This window comes from Colletotrichum spaethianum (genome assembly GCF_022836535.1).
Source record: "Colletotrichum spaethianum MAFF 239500 DNA, contig24, whole genome shotgun sequence".
NCBI classification, from domain to species: Eukaryota; Fungi; Ascomycota; class Sordariomycetes; order Glomerellales; family Glomerellaceae; genus Colletotrichum; species Colletotrichum spaethianum.
The window spans coordinates 534,033-547,586 of NW_026054794.1; the positions used below are offsets into that span (position 1 = coordinate 534,033).

The 13,554-nt window shown below is 53.3% G+C and overlaps 4 protein-coding genes and 1 non-coding gene across 5 annotated transcripts; 2 read left to right on the forward strand and 3 right to left on the reverse strand.

Annotated features, from left to right (window-relative positions):
- Positions 1 to 482: 482 nt before the first annotated feature.
- Positions 483 to 2,290, forward strand: ColSpa_08798 (GATA-type transcription factor sre; the record flags this gene model as incomplete). Its single annotated transcript, XM_049275010.1, has 3 exons — positions 483 to 752; positions 863 to 1,388; positions 1,455 to 2,290. 3 exons carry the CDS (start codon positions 483 to 485, stop codon positions 2,288 to 2,290), a joined length of 1,632 nt encoding a protein of 543 aa, XP_049130967.1.
- A 1,751-nt stretch (positions 2,291 to 4,041) lies between these two features.
- ColSpa_08799 (golgi apparatus membrane protein TVP15) lies at positions 4,042 to 4,883 on the reverse strand (the record flags this gene model as incomplete). Its single annotated transcript, XM_049275011.1, has 4 exons — positions 4,042 to 4,214; positions 4,285 to 4,423; positions 4,662 to 4,770; positions 4,864 to 4,883. 4 exons carry the CDS (start codon positions 4,881 to 4,883, stop codon positions 4,042 to 4,044), a joined length of 441 nt encoding a protein of 146 aa, XP_049130968.1.
- Positions 4,884 to 5,830: 947 nt separating this feature from the next.
- Positions 5,831 to 8,264, forward strand: ColSpa_08800 (ribulose-phosphate 3-epimerase; the record flags this gene model as incomplete). Its single annotated transcript, XM_049275012.1, has 2 exons — positions 5,831 to 5,918; positions 6,049 to 8,264. 2 exons carry the CDS (start codon positions 5,831 to 5,833, stop codon positions 8,262 to 8,264), a joined length of 2,304 nt encoding a protein of 767 aa, XP_049130969.1.
- A 444-nt stretch (positions 8,265 to 8,708) lies between these two features.
- On the reverse strand, positions 8,709 to 8,780 carry ColSpa_tRNA_235. Its single transcript has one exon. It is a non-coding gene; the product is annotated as a tRNA-Met (tRNA).
- Positions 8,781 to 9,943: 1,163 nt separating this feature from the next.
- On the reverse strand, positions 9,944 to 11,740 carry ColSpa_08801 (endoplasmic reticulum mannosyl-oligosaccharide 1,2-alpha-mannosidase; the record flags this gene model as incomplete). Its single annotated transcript, XM_049275013.1, has 1 exon — positions 9,944 to 11,740. The coding sequence occupies one exon, from the start codon at positions 11,738 to 11,740 to the stop codon at positions 9,944 to 9,946; it is 1,797 nt and encodes a 598-aa protein (XP_049130970.1).
- Between the last annotated feature and the right edge of the window lie 1,814 nt (positions 11,741 to 13,554).

Genomic DNA, 13,554 nt, shown 5'->3' on the forward strand with positions numbered 1-13,554 from the left:
CCTGACGTTGCCATTGTCAACCTGTGGACGGGGCCATTCACATCCACTGACACTCCTCCGGACTGCCGACTGTCGAACCACCTTTGCACCGTGGTGGGGTTGTCCAAGTTTGGCTTGATTCCAACTTCTGTTCTCCTCCTTATACGCCGCCGCTTCCGACTGCCGCTCCGTTGGTTATCTCCTCTTTACTCCGAGGCCGTTTCCTTTCTCCGGACTTGGCATTGTTGCCTTCACCAAGGCCTCTAGTCTTCGTAATTGATATCCCCCCCTTTCGCATCTGCAAAGGTCCTCTTACACGTTCCGCCTCGACTCTCTCGCATCTCCTGTTGCAGTCAACAAACCCCTTACGGCCACAGTACGTTGCATCCCGACCGAGCCACGCTTCCCTTCGAATGGCTATGGCCGATGGCATATCGTCGGCGGCACAGGGGTCGGCAAAGCAGCCCCCCTCGACCATTCGAACCGCACTTCCATCCCGACGAATGTCCCCCAAGGCCCGTGACGGAGGGCCGTATGGCGCCGTAGAGCAGGCGAGAGGCCCTAGTCCAGTAGGCAGAGACGAGAGCTTGGAGGCATCGGCAGCGCTGCGGCCTGATTCCCGACGTAGTCCGTCGAGCGAAGCCACGTCGCGGTCACAGGCCAGGAGTCCGGTTTCCATGTCCAGTGATGGCTCTCCGAAGGAAGTCAGGTCACAACCAAGACCCAGCCCGGCACCGACGACGGCAATTTCGTCATCGGGCCAGACGGGCCAGGTGTGCAGGTAAGAAGATCGCGGCCTCTACACCCCCCTTGGGCGGTATTCTGATTTATTCGCAGCAACTGTGGTACGACACGGACACCGTTATGGAGGAGGTCTCCCCAGGGAACGACGATATGCAACGCCTGCGGCCTGTATCAGAAGGCAAGAAACGCCTCGCGGCCGACTAACCTGAAGAAGCCCCCGCATCTCGTTGCCGCATCGCCGAGAACTGCTCCCCCGAAAATCGCACCCGCGCCAGGCCCAGGTCCGAAATATCTTAGCGCCCCTGCTCCGACGTACGTCACCGAAGAACAGCAGCCGTCAGGCACTTGCCCAGGTGGTGGGAAATGCAACGGTACGGGCGGTGCCGAGGGCTGCAGCGGCTGTCCTGCCTACAACAACCGCGTGTCAAAGTCTGCTCACCTGAATGTCGGTCAGGGGCAAGGTTGTGGCGGCGGATCTTCCAGCCAATCTGCGGGTGAATCGATGGCTGTGGATGACCCTGCAGCTCCGGTCGACATTGCTGCATTGCAAATCCAGGGGCAGAACTCGAACCAGACGGTTGTGATTGCTTGCCAAAACTGCGGCACCACCATCACTCCGCTATGGAGACGAGACGAAAGTGGCCACACGATCTGCAATGCCTGCGGTACGTGCCGTCTTTTTTTTTCTTTCTGCTGTTCTGGAGAAGATCTCAAAGTGCTGACCTAATTAGGCCTTTACTACAAACTTCACGGGGTTCACCGACCTGTGACAATGAAGAAGTCGATCATCAAGAGACGTAAAAGGGTTATTCCTTCTTCGTTTGGTGGCGAGTGGACCGAAGAGATGCTCGAGGGATCCGAAACGCAGAGTCAGGCGCCAGAGGGCAGTCCCGAGAGGGGCACCATGAACGAGGACGGATCCATCAACCTGGGTTTCCGACGTCGTGAGGAGAAGACTATGGCCATGCTCCCGGATCCCAACCTGCGTCAGAACCGACAAGGCTCGCCGCTGCCGTCCCACGATTTGGCCGCTTACCAGTCATCGAGTTCGCGGACTTCGCATCCTTATCCGGGATCGCTCAACGATGACAACCGACTCGCTCCGATTACGTCGTTGACCGCCGCCGGCGAACGGCAATCCTCCCTGTCTCCCGCTTCTTTCCTCTCTCCGTCTAGGAAACGGTCGCTGTCTGCCGAGGGAAACGCGCCAGGGGATGGTGGACCGGATACGGCGAAAAGGTTGTCGTCCATCAAGTCGATCCTCAACCCAACCAGCGCAGATGACAGCCCTGCATACCACTCAGGCAGCGACGACGCTGCGGAGCACTACGCGCGGTCTGCCATGTCTCCCGCCGCGTCCGCGCCGAGCCCCGGTTCGTATTCCAATACGCACCTGACTCCTCTCCCATCTCCCGGGCCGAGTAGTCAGACAAGCAACCCGGGTTACAGGCCGGAGACCGAGAGGGTCAAGGCAGAGAAAAGAGCGGCGCTGGTTCGAGAAGCAGAAAGGATGAGGGAGATGTTGGCGGCGAAGGAGAGGGAGTTGGCGGAACTGGGCAACGAATGAACGAAAGCGAGAACGAACGTTCCAAAACGATGCAAACGAAAACGGAATTATCCAACATTGAATCAATTGAGGGATCTCCTGGACACACATCATGGCTTTTGGAGTTGCTTCAAAATTCTTTTCTGTTCTTTTACACCTCTATTATTCAACGGTGGCGGGTTGGCGGGTTTATTTCATTTCCCAAACAGGGTCATTCTACCTGGGGCGAAGGAGAAAGCAAAACGGATGGGGTCTGGCCTTACACAAAAAGGGAGAGAGGATGGTGTGTTTTTTTTTCTGCTCGCATTGTGGCGCGCCTTCCAAAAATCCAGCATCTCGAATCTTTCCATCGGCTCACGACACGGCGTTTCTATCGTTACGACGACTGATCTACAAAACGGGTTCCAAAGGAGTTTTTTTATTACATCACGGACGAGAACGTGGATTATCGAAAGGATCGGGTTGGAGTTTGTGTTCTGTTCCTTACGTCTTTTTTCCCTCAAGGTTTCGAGTCAGATACCGAATCGTCATCTCGAAATTGGAAGAGGCTTGGGAAAAAAAAAAGAAAAAAGACTGAGCCTCCCCCAAAAAATTCTTTTGGGCATAAGCGTCACCGGACGACGCGGGCTGGCCTCCCCCCTTTTCTCTCTCTCTCTCTGTTTTTGCTGGAGTCTGCGTGCCGTGCCTCGCAAAAGTAAGCCAAGTAGCTGCTTGCAATACAACCCTCAATGGGGGGTTTTTACACCTTTCTACACCGAGTGTCTTTGGACGTGTTTCCTCCCCATTCTTGGATGGCTCTCCTGGCCAATTTGTGAAGTGATGCTTGCTGTTCGCTGGTACTGTCCACCACACCCCCAGCTTAACGATGATGATGATGACAAACAAAGGCTGGAGTCGGTTGAATGGTAAGTGGTGCTCAGATGACTGTTGGCTGGGGTAGAAGGAGCAAACACGTTCAAGCCAGCCGCTGCGAACCCCCATGTTGATCCCCTGAGAAGATCGACTCGAAGCGGACGGAGGACCGGATTTTTCCTTCTCTCGCCAGCTCTCAAGCCAGCCCCTGTCAAGGTTGGGCAGTCAGCGCTCTTCGGAGTCGACGAGCGGCGAGGGACGAGCATACTTATTCAAGGGAATCAGAGAGATGCGGACTGTCATTGCTGGGCACGTAACACGTTTCGAGGGCAAAATCAGGTCTGTTAAAGCAAAACCCTACTTTTCCCGACCTCCCTTTCTCCTTACACCATCTAAAGAAAAGTCATACTCTGTGCCTCCATACCTGGCACAACTTGCCACCGAACAAAACGGAAAACAGGCCCATGCTCTTCTTTCCTTCCCCAACACACACACATACAGATTTCGTGCTTTACAGTCGTGGATACACACACTATACACAGCGGACCCGGGCGGGGCCAAACACTTCCAAATGAGGAGTTTTCTGTCGGATTGTACAGGGTTGTCCCCTATTTCGTCGCTTCTCTCCTCGTCTGCTCTCTCCCAGTTTCCTTGTCGTGATTGGGCATCATCGTTGGTTGAATCGTCTTGTGTGAGATTGTTGGTTTTTCCTTCTCTTCAGTATCTTGATTGTCGAAAGAAAAAAAATCCTCAGCAAATCCGATTCATCTTATGTTCGTACAACGGGTTGAAATTTTATAATGGGGAAAGAATCCGTGCCCTTTCCTCCCACCAACGGTTTCAAGGTTGGAGGGGGGCAAACAGAAGGCATTCGAGAATGACAATTTTGGTCTTGTGTGGTTGAAAAAGGGGCAGCTAGCTTACACCTGCTCTGCGCCCCAGCCGCCATCGGCCTCGCGCATGTTGGCTGGCGGCTCGATCTGGGGGACGAACTCGAGGACGACGTAGGCAACGCCAATGAGGCCGACGATGGAGCCGGCAATGATCTTGAAGACGCCGTCGGAAAGGAGAATGGATCCGATGAAGATGTAGACTGTGGAGAGAACCGTTGCGTTAGAATCGCCATGTGGTTGCGGGGGGTTGTCTAGAGAGCTGAGACTTACAGACACCACGGCCGATGAAGGAAAAGAGGAAGGAGGCGTAACGGGAGACCTGAGGAGGGATTTGGAACTCTGGGAAGTAGGTTAGAAGAGCTTCGCAGAATACGGGGGAAGAGTCATTGGGTACCCAGCAGAGCGGTGCCTAGTCGAATATTGATTAGCTATGTCACTGGCAAACAAGCACATGTAAAGCCTGAGAAGAAGGGAGAAGCTTACAGAGACCGAAGATGATCACGTAGGCGCCGACAATGATGCCCTGGCTACAAAGACAGAATGGTCAGTCGAAGCTCCTCGAGTTGCGCTGCCGCCTTGCGTGCTTTCCATCGCGATGAAGGGATTTCTTCTGTCGCACAAGGAGCCGTGCGCGCGCGCATACGCACAGGGGGGAGGTCCGTCGGAGGAAGCGGGTCAACATACAAGTTGAAGTTGAAGAATTGGGCAATGCCGCCCAGGACCATGATGGTCGCGGTGGCCAAGTTGACAATGCGGCTGATGGGGGACACTTGGTTAGCGATTTGCGATTGCGCCTGGGAGATCGCGAGAGCTGTAGGGTAGCTCTGCAAGGGTTTATAGTGAACCTACAAGGCGTCGGAGAGCTCCATTTTGACGGATTTGGGGATTGCGGTGGTCTTAGGAACGTTCGGGGGTTCGATGTCGGAGGTCGAGAGGATGTTGTAGAAGGGAAGAAGGAGGAAAAGCTGACGTGGATGGAGTAGCCAGGCAGCTGGGTATCACGGGTTGGGGAGAAGATGTGTTGTCTTGTGTGGGTGTGTGGGTGTAGAAGCAAGGTGGACGCAAGGTGTGACGTCCCAAAAAAAGAGGCTGACGAGTCAAGGTCAGTTGTGTTTGGCTCCTGAAGCTGGCAAGCCAAGCAGGTTAGATACAAGGAGCACTGTAGTGGATACTTGAAGGGGCCCGCGCAGCGTGCCCAAAACGAAGGACCTCGTTGTCGCGGCGCAAAGTACAGAGTACTTGCACCAGCCACGTATGGAAGCCCCAGCCTCTTTCCCTAATGGAGGTCTCAGTGACACTGACACCCGCTCTGACAGACGCGGTTGGGAACTCAGTGACCGCCTTCCAGAGTCGGGCGACATGGGCCTGTGAGGATTTGCAGCGCGGATTGGCTGGCTATCGACAATGCTTAGCTAACGTGAAGGCGAGTTGGAGAGCTTCACGCCAGCAAGCTTTCAACAGCTTCATTTGATGGCCTGATATCAGGACGTCTGCCACGGCTAATTGTTGCTCTCACTTGTTCCGCTGCATATTAAAATGTGAGCACATTCACTCAATCATCTCATCCGTCATCACTTGTACAATAACTTTCGCTTCATGTCCTGGTCATGTTGATCCTTCGAGCTTCAGTGCCCAGGCAGAGCCGCCTTGGCCGGCTGCCAGGGCGAGCTCTGTTCGCTGGCATCGTATGTCTTCGGAGATCAATACATACGCCTCCCGTGCAAACAAAACACCACTCTCCCATCAAGGATATCAGAAATATCGGGATCATTGCCCATGTTGATGCTGTTCGAACCCATTCAACCCGGTACCTGCCATGGCAAGACGGCTGACTCTACCACAGGGCAAGACAACAACAACTGAGCGCATGCTGTACTACAGCGGCGTGACGCATCGTGTAGGAGGTGCGTGGTGCTCATCAGAACTCTCGTTCAGGTCCTTCAAGCTGAGCTCCACTTTCGGGTGGATGAGACCTGTAACTTGGGGCGAGGAAAGATTTTCATTAGGACCTCCCGGCTGACGACGAAACTGCAGATGTCGATGCAGGAAACACAGTGACAGACTTTCTCGACCTGGAGCGGGAGAGAGGCATCACGATTCAGTCAGCTGCCATCACTTTCAACTGGCCCTTACCTGAGGAGTGCCCACAAGGCACACGCCCAAAAACGATCAATCTCATCGATACTCCCGGCCATCAAGACTTTAGGTTTGAGGTTGACAGATGTCTACCCGTTCTCGATGGCGCCGTATGCATCATCGACTCGGTCAAGGGTGTGGAAGCTCACACAGAGAGAGTATGGGCTTCGGCACACGATCATAAGATCCCTCGCATCGTCTTCGTTAACAAGCTCGATCGAGACGGTGCTTCCTTCCGCAAGTCAGTCTTGGAGATCGGGTCCCGTTTGAATGGATGGCCGCTTGTTTGTCAGATTCCGTGGTGGGATGGCGACCAGTTCGTAGGCGTCATCGACATCATTGACCGTGTTGGTTACAGGTGGAAGACGGAGAAGCAAAAAACCAAGTACGACTTTGCAGAACTGCAAGAGGTGCTATCGGGCAACCCCCTACTTGAAGAGATTGAGACAGCTCGCGAGCGACTGGTGGAGGGTCTTGCTGAGCGGGATGAGGCTATCATGGACCTGTTCGCAGACGATCCTAGTAAGATCACTGGGAAGATGATGAAGGATAGCGTTCGAAGGGCCATCCGCAGCGGTGATGGTACCGTCATCCCCGTGCTGGCAGGTGCAAGCTTCCGACACATTGGCGTCGAACCCCTAATGGACGCTATCGTCGACTACCTCCCCAGTCCAGACGAACGTCCCGAGCTGGAAATCCGTGCGGGCCCAGCAAAACATAATCTGGTGAAGCTGCTTGAGGAGAACACGGACAAGAAGTCTGGCAACCACCGTGTCGCGGCTGTGGCCTCGGTCTTCAAGGTCTACAACCATCCCAAGGAAGGAATCTTGAGCTTCGTGCGAGTTTACTTTGGTGAACTCCATAGGAATTCGTCTACCTGGAATACGCACAATCAGCAAGCCGAGCGGCCGTTCGGCTTGTTGCAAATCTCCGCGGCGAAGACGGAAGATGTACAGCACCTTGCCACAGGCCAAATCGGCGCTATCAAGGGCTTGAAGAAGGCACGTACGGGCGATACGTTACTTACGGCTGTAGCTCAAAGACAGCTTCCGGATTCACTCAAGCACATTCAGATCAGACCGCCAGAGATTCCTCCCCCGGTGGCTTTCCTCGCCATTGACCCGCATGGTACGACTGCCGCCAAGGAGCTGGAGATCGCACTGGAAAATGCATCACGAGAGGACCCCAGTTTGAGGTGGAACCGCGACGAGAAGACGGAGCAGTTCATCCTCCAGGGCATGGGCAAGCTACATCTGGACATTGCCGTCTATAACTTGAAGCAGAACCCCAAGGTCCAGGCCGACTTCGGCCCCATCGAGGTCGATTACAAGGAATGCCTCACCTCTCCAGTCGGACCACAACACGTCACTTTCGACAGGGTGGTCGCAAGTAAGTCGGGTAGGGTATCCTGCAGCGCCGTCCTCGAGCCTCTGGAAGAGCATCACCGCCAAGCCGCCCTGGAACCTACCGTCGAGCGCGACGGCAACATGATCCACGTCATCATCAACCTCCCGGAGGACGGCACTGCGAGCTTCGACCCGGAAGAAGCGCGCCAGCAGCTCATCAATGGCGTTGTCTCCGCCGTCGCCCGCGGCCCGCGCCGCGGCTCCCCCGTCCAGGGCTGCCACATCACCATCACCGTCGATGCGGCATCCACGGAGAACCCGTCGGGTGGCCACTTCACCGGTGCAGCGTCGCGCGCGGTGCGCGAGGCCCTCCGCGAGGCGCACACCGCCCACCAGGCCGTCGGCATCCTCGAGCCTGTCATGCTGGTGCACATCAGTTGTCCCGAGGCGGCGGCTGGCACGGTGCAGCACGACATCAGCTCCGGGGCTGGCGGACACGTGCTGGAGGTTAACGACAAGTCGGCCGAGTCGAGCTCGCGGATTGACGTGAGCAGTATCTATGCGCCGCCAGACCCGTATGAGACGGTGGCGTCGCTACGGGGAAAGAAGTCAATGGCCCGGACGGTGGAGATTGTGGCCAAGGTGCCGTTCAAGGAGGTGCTTAACTTTGATGAGCAATTGAGAGGCAAGACTGGAGGTCGGCACTCGATGACGATGGCGTTTGATAGCTTTGATCGCGTCGTTGGATCGAGAGAGAAAGCACTGTAAGAGGAGGCGGGCTTGGATGCATGTACAATACGAGAAAATAGCCCTTTAGGCTCAGGGGTGTTGGGTGTATAATCGTAAAATCTCACCCCACACGAAATGGTAATACGCAGACCAGCAAGGTTAAGGAGCAGTGTGAATCTCACATATCACAGAACCATGACTTGGAAACCACGGCTAGGCTTTTCTAGCAAAGCGGCGCCTGGGGAGTAGTCTTTAATCGAGAGGAACACACCACCGGCAGCCGGCCGGCTCAAGAGGGACACTAGCCCAAAACGTTCACCTGCGTGGGTGATATGTCGTTCTGACTAAGCACTTTTCAATGCTCAGAGAAGTTACAGACTCTGATTCCAACAAACGCACAAAAAAACCTACGGATTTCCATATGAAAGTAGCAAGAGACATACATATTCTTTCAAAAAGAGAGAAAACAGCCAAAATGAAGATTAGCACAACCTGGTTTCGATCCAGGGACCTCTGGGTTATGAGCCCAGCGCTCTACCCCTGAGCTATTGTGCTTGCGCTTGTTGATGACACTTTGTCACATTTTTTGCACTATGTATCTAAAATAGTGGGTCTATGACTCACCCGCTCAGACTAAGCGCGCCAGCGACCATGCCTCGGCAACACGTTCAGTCTTCAAGGCCTTATTCCAATACCATACCCGTCATGTTCTGATCGTGGTATCTGCAACTTCCATCATTTTAACCAAAACAGCTCTTGAAGGATATTTTGCTAGTTTATTAACACACGCTTACTACTCCAAGCTGCTTTGTTCATCAGGGCAATGAGCGCCGGCTCCGTTAATATGAAAGGAGCATAACCCTACTGCCTCCTAGATATAAAACCTCGGCGCCTGTTCTTGGAAATCAGCATACGGCTCACCCAATTGAAGACTTCGGGATTTAGTCCGTTCTCCTATGGAGAGACAAGAAAAAGTCACGAGGAGCCTGTCTGAAAGCGCGATAATCTTTAAATAACCCCAATGTTAAGACGGGTCTATTGTTGGCTTTGTATTTTCGTATTTGCTTAACGTTTATGAAATAAATTGTCTTCCTTTTTGTTCCTTTCCTGTACTTTCAAGCAGCATGCCCACTGTGTCCTCTTAGAGTCGCTTCAGCATTAGGTAGGCTTCTTTTTCCCTCAAAAATTCTTGGAATCATGGTTCTAGCTGCAACAAGACGACACGAAAACTATCAGTAAAAGGGGGCTTGGTGGACTGGACCTATGTCTCATCAGGGAATATGGCGGCCCAGAATTACCCTGTATTTCCAATTCGATTACAATGTGATGGCTAGTGTTCACCATGAATCTCTTTCTTACTTACAACGGCTTTACTTTGACCGCCCCTTGAAAGAGAGGCTGGCAAGTTTGCAATGTCCGCGTCTCGATTTTCAACTGCATTACATGGAACCTCCGGCGTTGATACCCTCCAGAGATTTTCTCTGACATTGGATGAGACTTGCTCGATCAGCAAGTCTTGCGACCTCTGGAACGACGGAGGGTGAAAATGACGGGCACATTTATCTCAGAATGAGACGCACATTTTTCAAAGGATCTGCTTCTCATCCTGGAGTGGCTTGCTTTGATATGGGAAGATTTTGGTATATACAAAAGAAAAATTAAAAGGCACCCTCGTGGGATAGGTATCAAAAGCCCTGCGGCCCAACTCATCCAACCAGCTACTTCCACCGTCTAAAGGGATGCGCTTCGGTGTTAAATACAAACTCATCCAGACTTACTAAGCCCGGCTCACTAAATATGAGGTAGAAATACTTCAACGTCTCCCCCATCCAAAACGACTCCATTGAGTCTGCCGCTGGTGGCCTGCCCTCGGCCGTGACATCCCAGACCGCTGTGTTTGCCAAGTCCGTGGTTGTCACATCATCGATAGATGTCCACATATCCCATGCGGCCTCAAGAAGCGCTGCATCCGCTGTCGTGCGGTACATGACGAAGACGCTCTCAATCGCCTCGGGACGGAGGATATACCTCCTATCCGGTACAGCAGAAAATCCCTTGACGAGACGCTCTTGGCGTATGATATCGTCAGCTGATAGTTCTTTGTCGTCTGCGTTCTTCTGCGCGCGTTGGAGGACGTGTTCCTTCCATAGACCCTCGTCCCACTCGCATTCCTCCTTAGTCGGGCAAGGGACCATATAAAATGTCTCGGGCATGATACCGTGCGGGAAGACGCGGTAGACGTAGATACATCCGTCTACAAGCTTCCTCGCAAGGGATAGCTGATCCGCATGGTCAAAGAGCTTGCCGCCAAGGGCCATAAGTCCGCCCATAAAGCAGACGAGATGTTGGCCCTGGGGCTCGAGCTCAATGTCTGAATCTTGGGAATGCGCTTGGCCTGCGATGAGGATGTCGTCGTTTCCGGGCGTCATGGGACGGAAGAGGTTGTGCTCGATAGCTGGGGCGATGGCAGTCTCGTACATAGCTTTATACATTGGGCTACGACCACCAACGAGGGCTGACATTTTGGGGAGGTATTCATATAGGGAGTCGGCCATGGCGCCCAGCGTAAAGTCGTTGCCCTCATAGAAGACCTTGTTCTCTGGGTTCACCACTAGAGGCCATAGTCCAGGCAGATTAGTCTTGTTCTGCTGCGCTTCAAAGATCTCCATAATTCGCTGCGTTGCGTCCCACCATTTCGGATCACCCGTGAGAATCGAGAGGCGGGTGAATTCCATAGACAGGCTTCCAATTTCAGCAACAAGCTCGCCGTTGCTGGCTTTCTGGGACTCGCCTTTTGCAGCGTCGCTAACCTTCCACCGGGTAATCGGCATTCGGTTGGGCGTATCAAATGCCTTGTAGAGCATCTCGCCGACCTCGGCCGCCTTACGAAGGAGGCGGACCTCACCGCTGAGGTCAAAAGCCGAAAGGAAGCCACCAAGGTACCGGATATTAGTCTCAAAGACGTTAATCTCTTCGAGGTCGGTCTTTGTGAAGTCGATCGTTATGGCAGCCTCAACGGCGTCAGAAAACTCATCCTTCATGTCCATAATCCAGAGCGTGTCGAGGGAGTCCACAAGGGTTGCAGCCCAACCTCCAAATGTATTCCGACGGCCCCCTGACACCGGCGTAAGCTCGTCAGAGAGCCAGGCGTGCTTGCGATACGAGGCCCATGCTTTTGAAAATGCTTGCTTGATGGCCTGCTGGCGCTCCTCGCGGACGCGGCGCTGGACGCTGGTTTCGGGAGGGAAGTGGGCCTGGATTTGCGGGAAGCGGACCGAGGGCGCAATGGGGAGTTGCTGAAGCTGAGGCACCCGGTGACTGACTTTGGCTGTTTTCCAAAAGTATGACTCGTCTTGTTCTGTCTTCCATTCTATAGGTTTTGGCGGTAGTATGGATGATGATGATGATGGAATTGAGGGGAGGGCACCGTCGTTGTGCCAGAGGACGAGGAGTAAAAGGGAGACGGGAAGACCTAAGAGGACGATGCCTGGCATTTTCCGCCTTCCTAGGAGCATTTTTGTATTATTGTGCTTGTGGTTCCTTTTGAAGTGTCGAAACGTATAGAATGCTTGTGTAGTCAAGATGCAAAAGAGCTGAGAAGTTTCGGAAGCTGCTTTTTTTCTCTACTCTTCCTACAGCTCGCTCATGTGACGTGACGGGCAGCCCGGCCGAATTTCTGTCCTTAACACTTCCTTCGCTTGGGACTGGAGCGCGTTTGTTAGTCTGTTGGTGTTGGCTCTCTACTGTGCCCCTTTCAGAACGGGAGGACGGTTGGTGGCCTGGCGCTTAAGATGAATTAGGTGGTGCGGGAACCCTTGTTTGCGGTTGGTTTTCCGCCTTGATTGCCCCCATGTTCGGGTTGCATGATTGCATCTTGGCGGTTGGCCCCAATTGGCTAAATCTAAGGAAGATCACCCTAGAGGCGAAAAGTCACATTTGCTGGGCGGCAACGGCTGCAAGGTTGAGTGTCGAATATTGACAGCTTTGGCTCGATGTAGCAACAGCTTTGTTTGTTGGACCAGGGGTTGTGGACAGCTCGGCGTTGAGAGTTGATGTTGTGCTGCCCCATTGTAGCGTGTTAAAACTTCTATCTTGAGAATGTTTTGATGTCTTTTTAAATAATAATGGCGATGACGATGATGATATAAAAGCCACACAAACTGTACGTCCGGACTACGACAGCTCGTCAACTCGATCACGGTGTCACAATGATGAGATAATTTCATTCAGATGCAACTTGACGCACTGAGAAGCTATTGAAATAGCGTTACCGTCCCGTCGGGACGGAAGGCCCCTCCTCAACTGCTATGATTGGTTATGTTCCTTGCTAGCTTGATCCTGAAGTCTTTGTTTATCTTGCCTGTCCTATTACAACACTCTTATCAACTTGAAATCTCGAACCAACGGGCAGTCCAGGGACAGGATGTAGGAAATCACGGATTGCTCATCCGACAGTGGGGCTCGTTGTACCCTGAGAAGCCTTTCGGAGTTGCCCATAATGCCCATGCAGGAGGCTGAAAGGGTTGGGCAACCACGCAGCTGTAGTTTGACGAAGGCTTTGACGAGGGCGGCACAGGGCAACGTGCATTGGAGACTGGGAAATGGTTGATAATATGTGTGTGTACCTCGCAAGCACGCTCTAGCCTGTTTCCTCCGACTACTCTGCTCACCTCAAATACACTGAGACCGAGTTGTCGATCTACCTAGCTTCATAAAGAGTCTGAAGTTTAGGGTTGCGACTACCGGCCTACGGTTTCATCGTTCAACGTCTACAACATGTCTCTGCCTCTAGTTCTCCTTTTTGTCCTCTTTACCCTTCTCTCTAGCGTGCACGCTGCATGCTACTACCCTGATGGCAGCATTGCCCCAAACGACACGCCATGCCAGGACCGGACGGCCGAATCTGTCTGTTGCGGGCAGGGTTATGCGTGTCTCTCAAACGGCATGTGCCAGGCGACGGGGAAAGAACTGCAATTGGGAGGCGCGACAGAACTCGTACGAGGAGCTTGTACTGATCGTTCATGGAGGAGTTCGAGTTGTCCACTATTTTGCATCAACCCAGAAACGGATAATGTTGCTGGTGGCATCGGGATTGCGAAGTGCCAAGGGACTACAGAGGAGCTGTACTATTGTATCAACTCGGTGCAGGACCGGGTCAACTGCACGGCAAAGAAAAACGTTTTGTTCTTCCAGGGCAAGTTCTGGCATCTTTCCCGCCCGCCTAGGCCGGATTCTACTTGAGCGCTGCAAATTCGTTCACTAACTGAGGTTTCATACAGGATCACCAAGTGCAATTACAACTATCGGTGTGGCAGCCACGACAACTGCG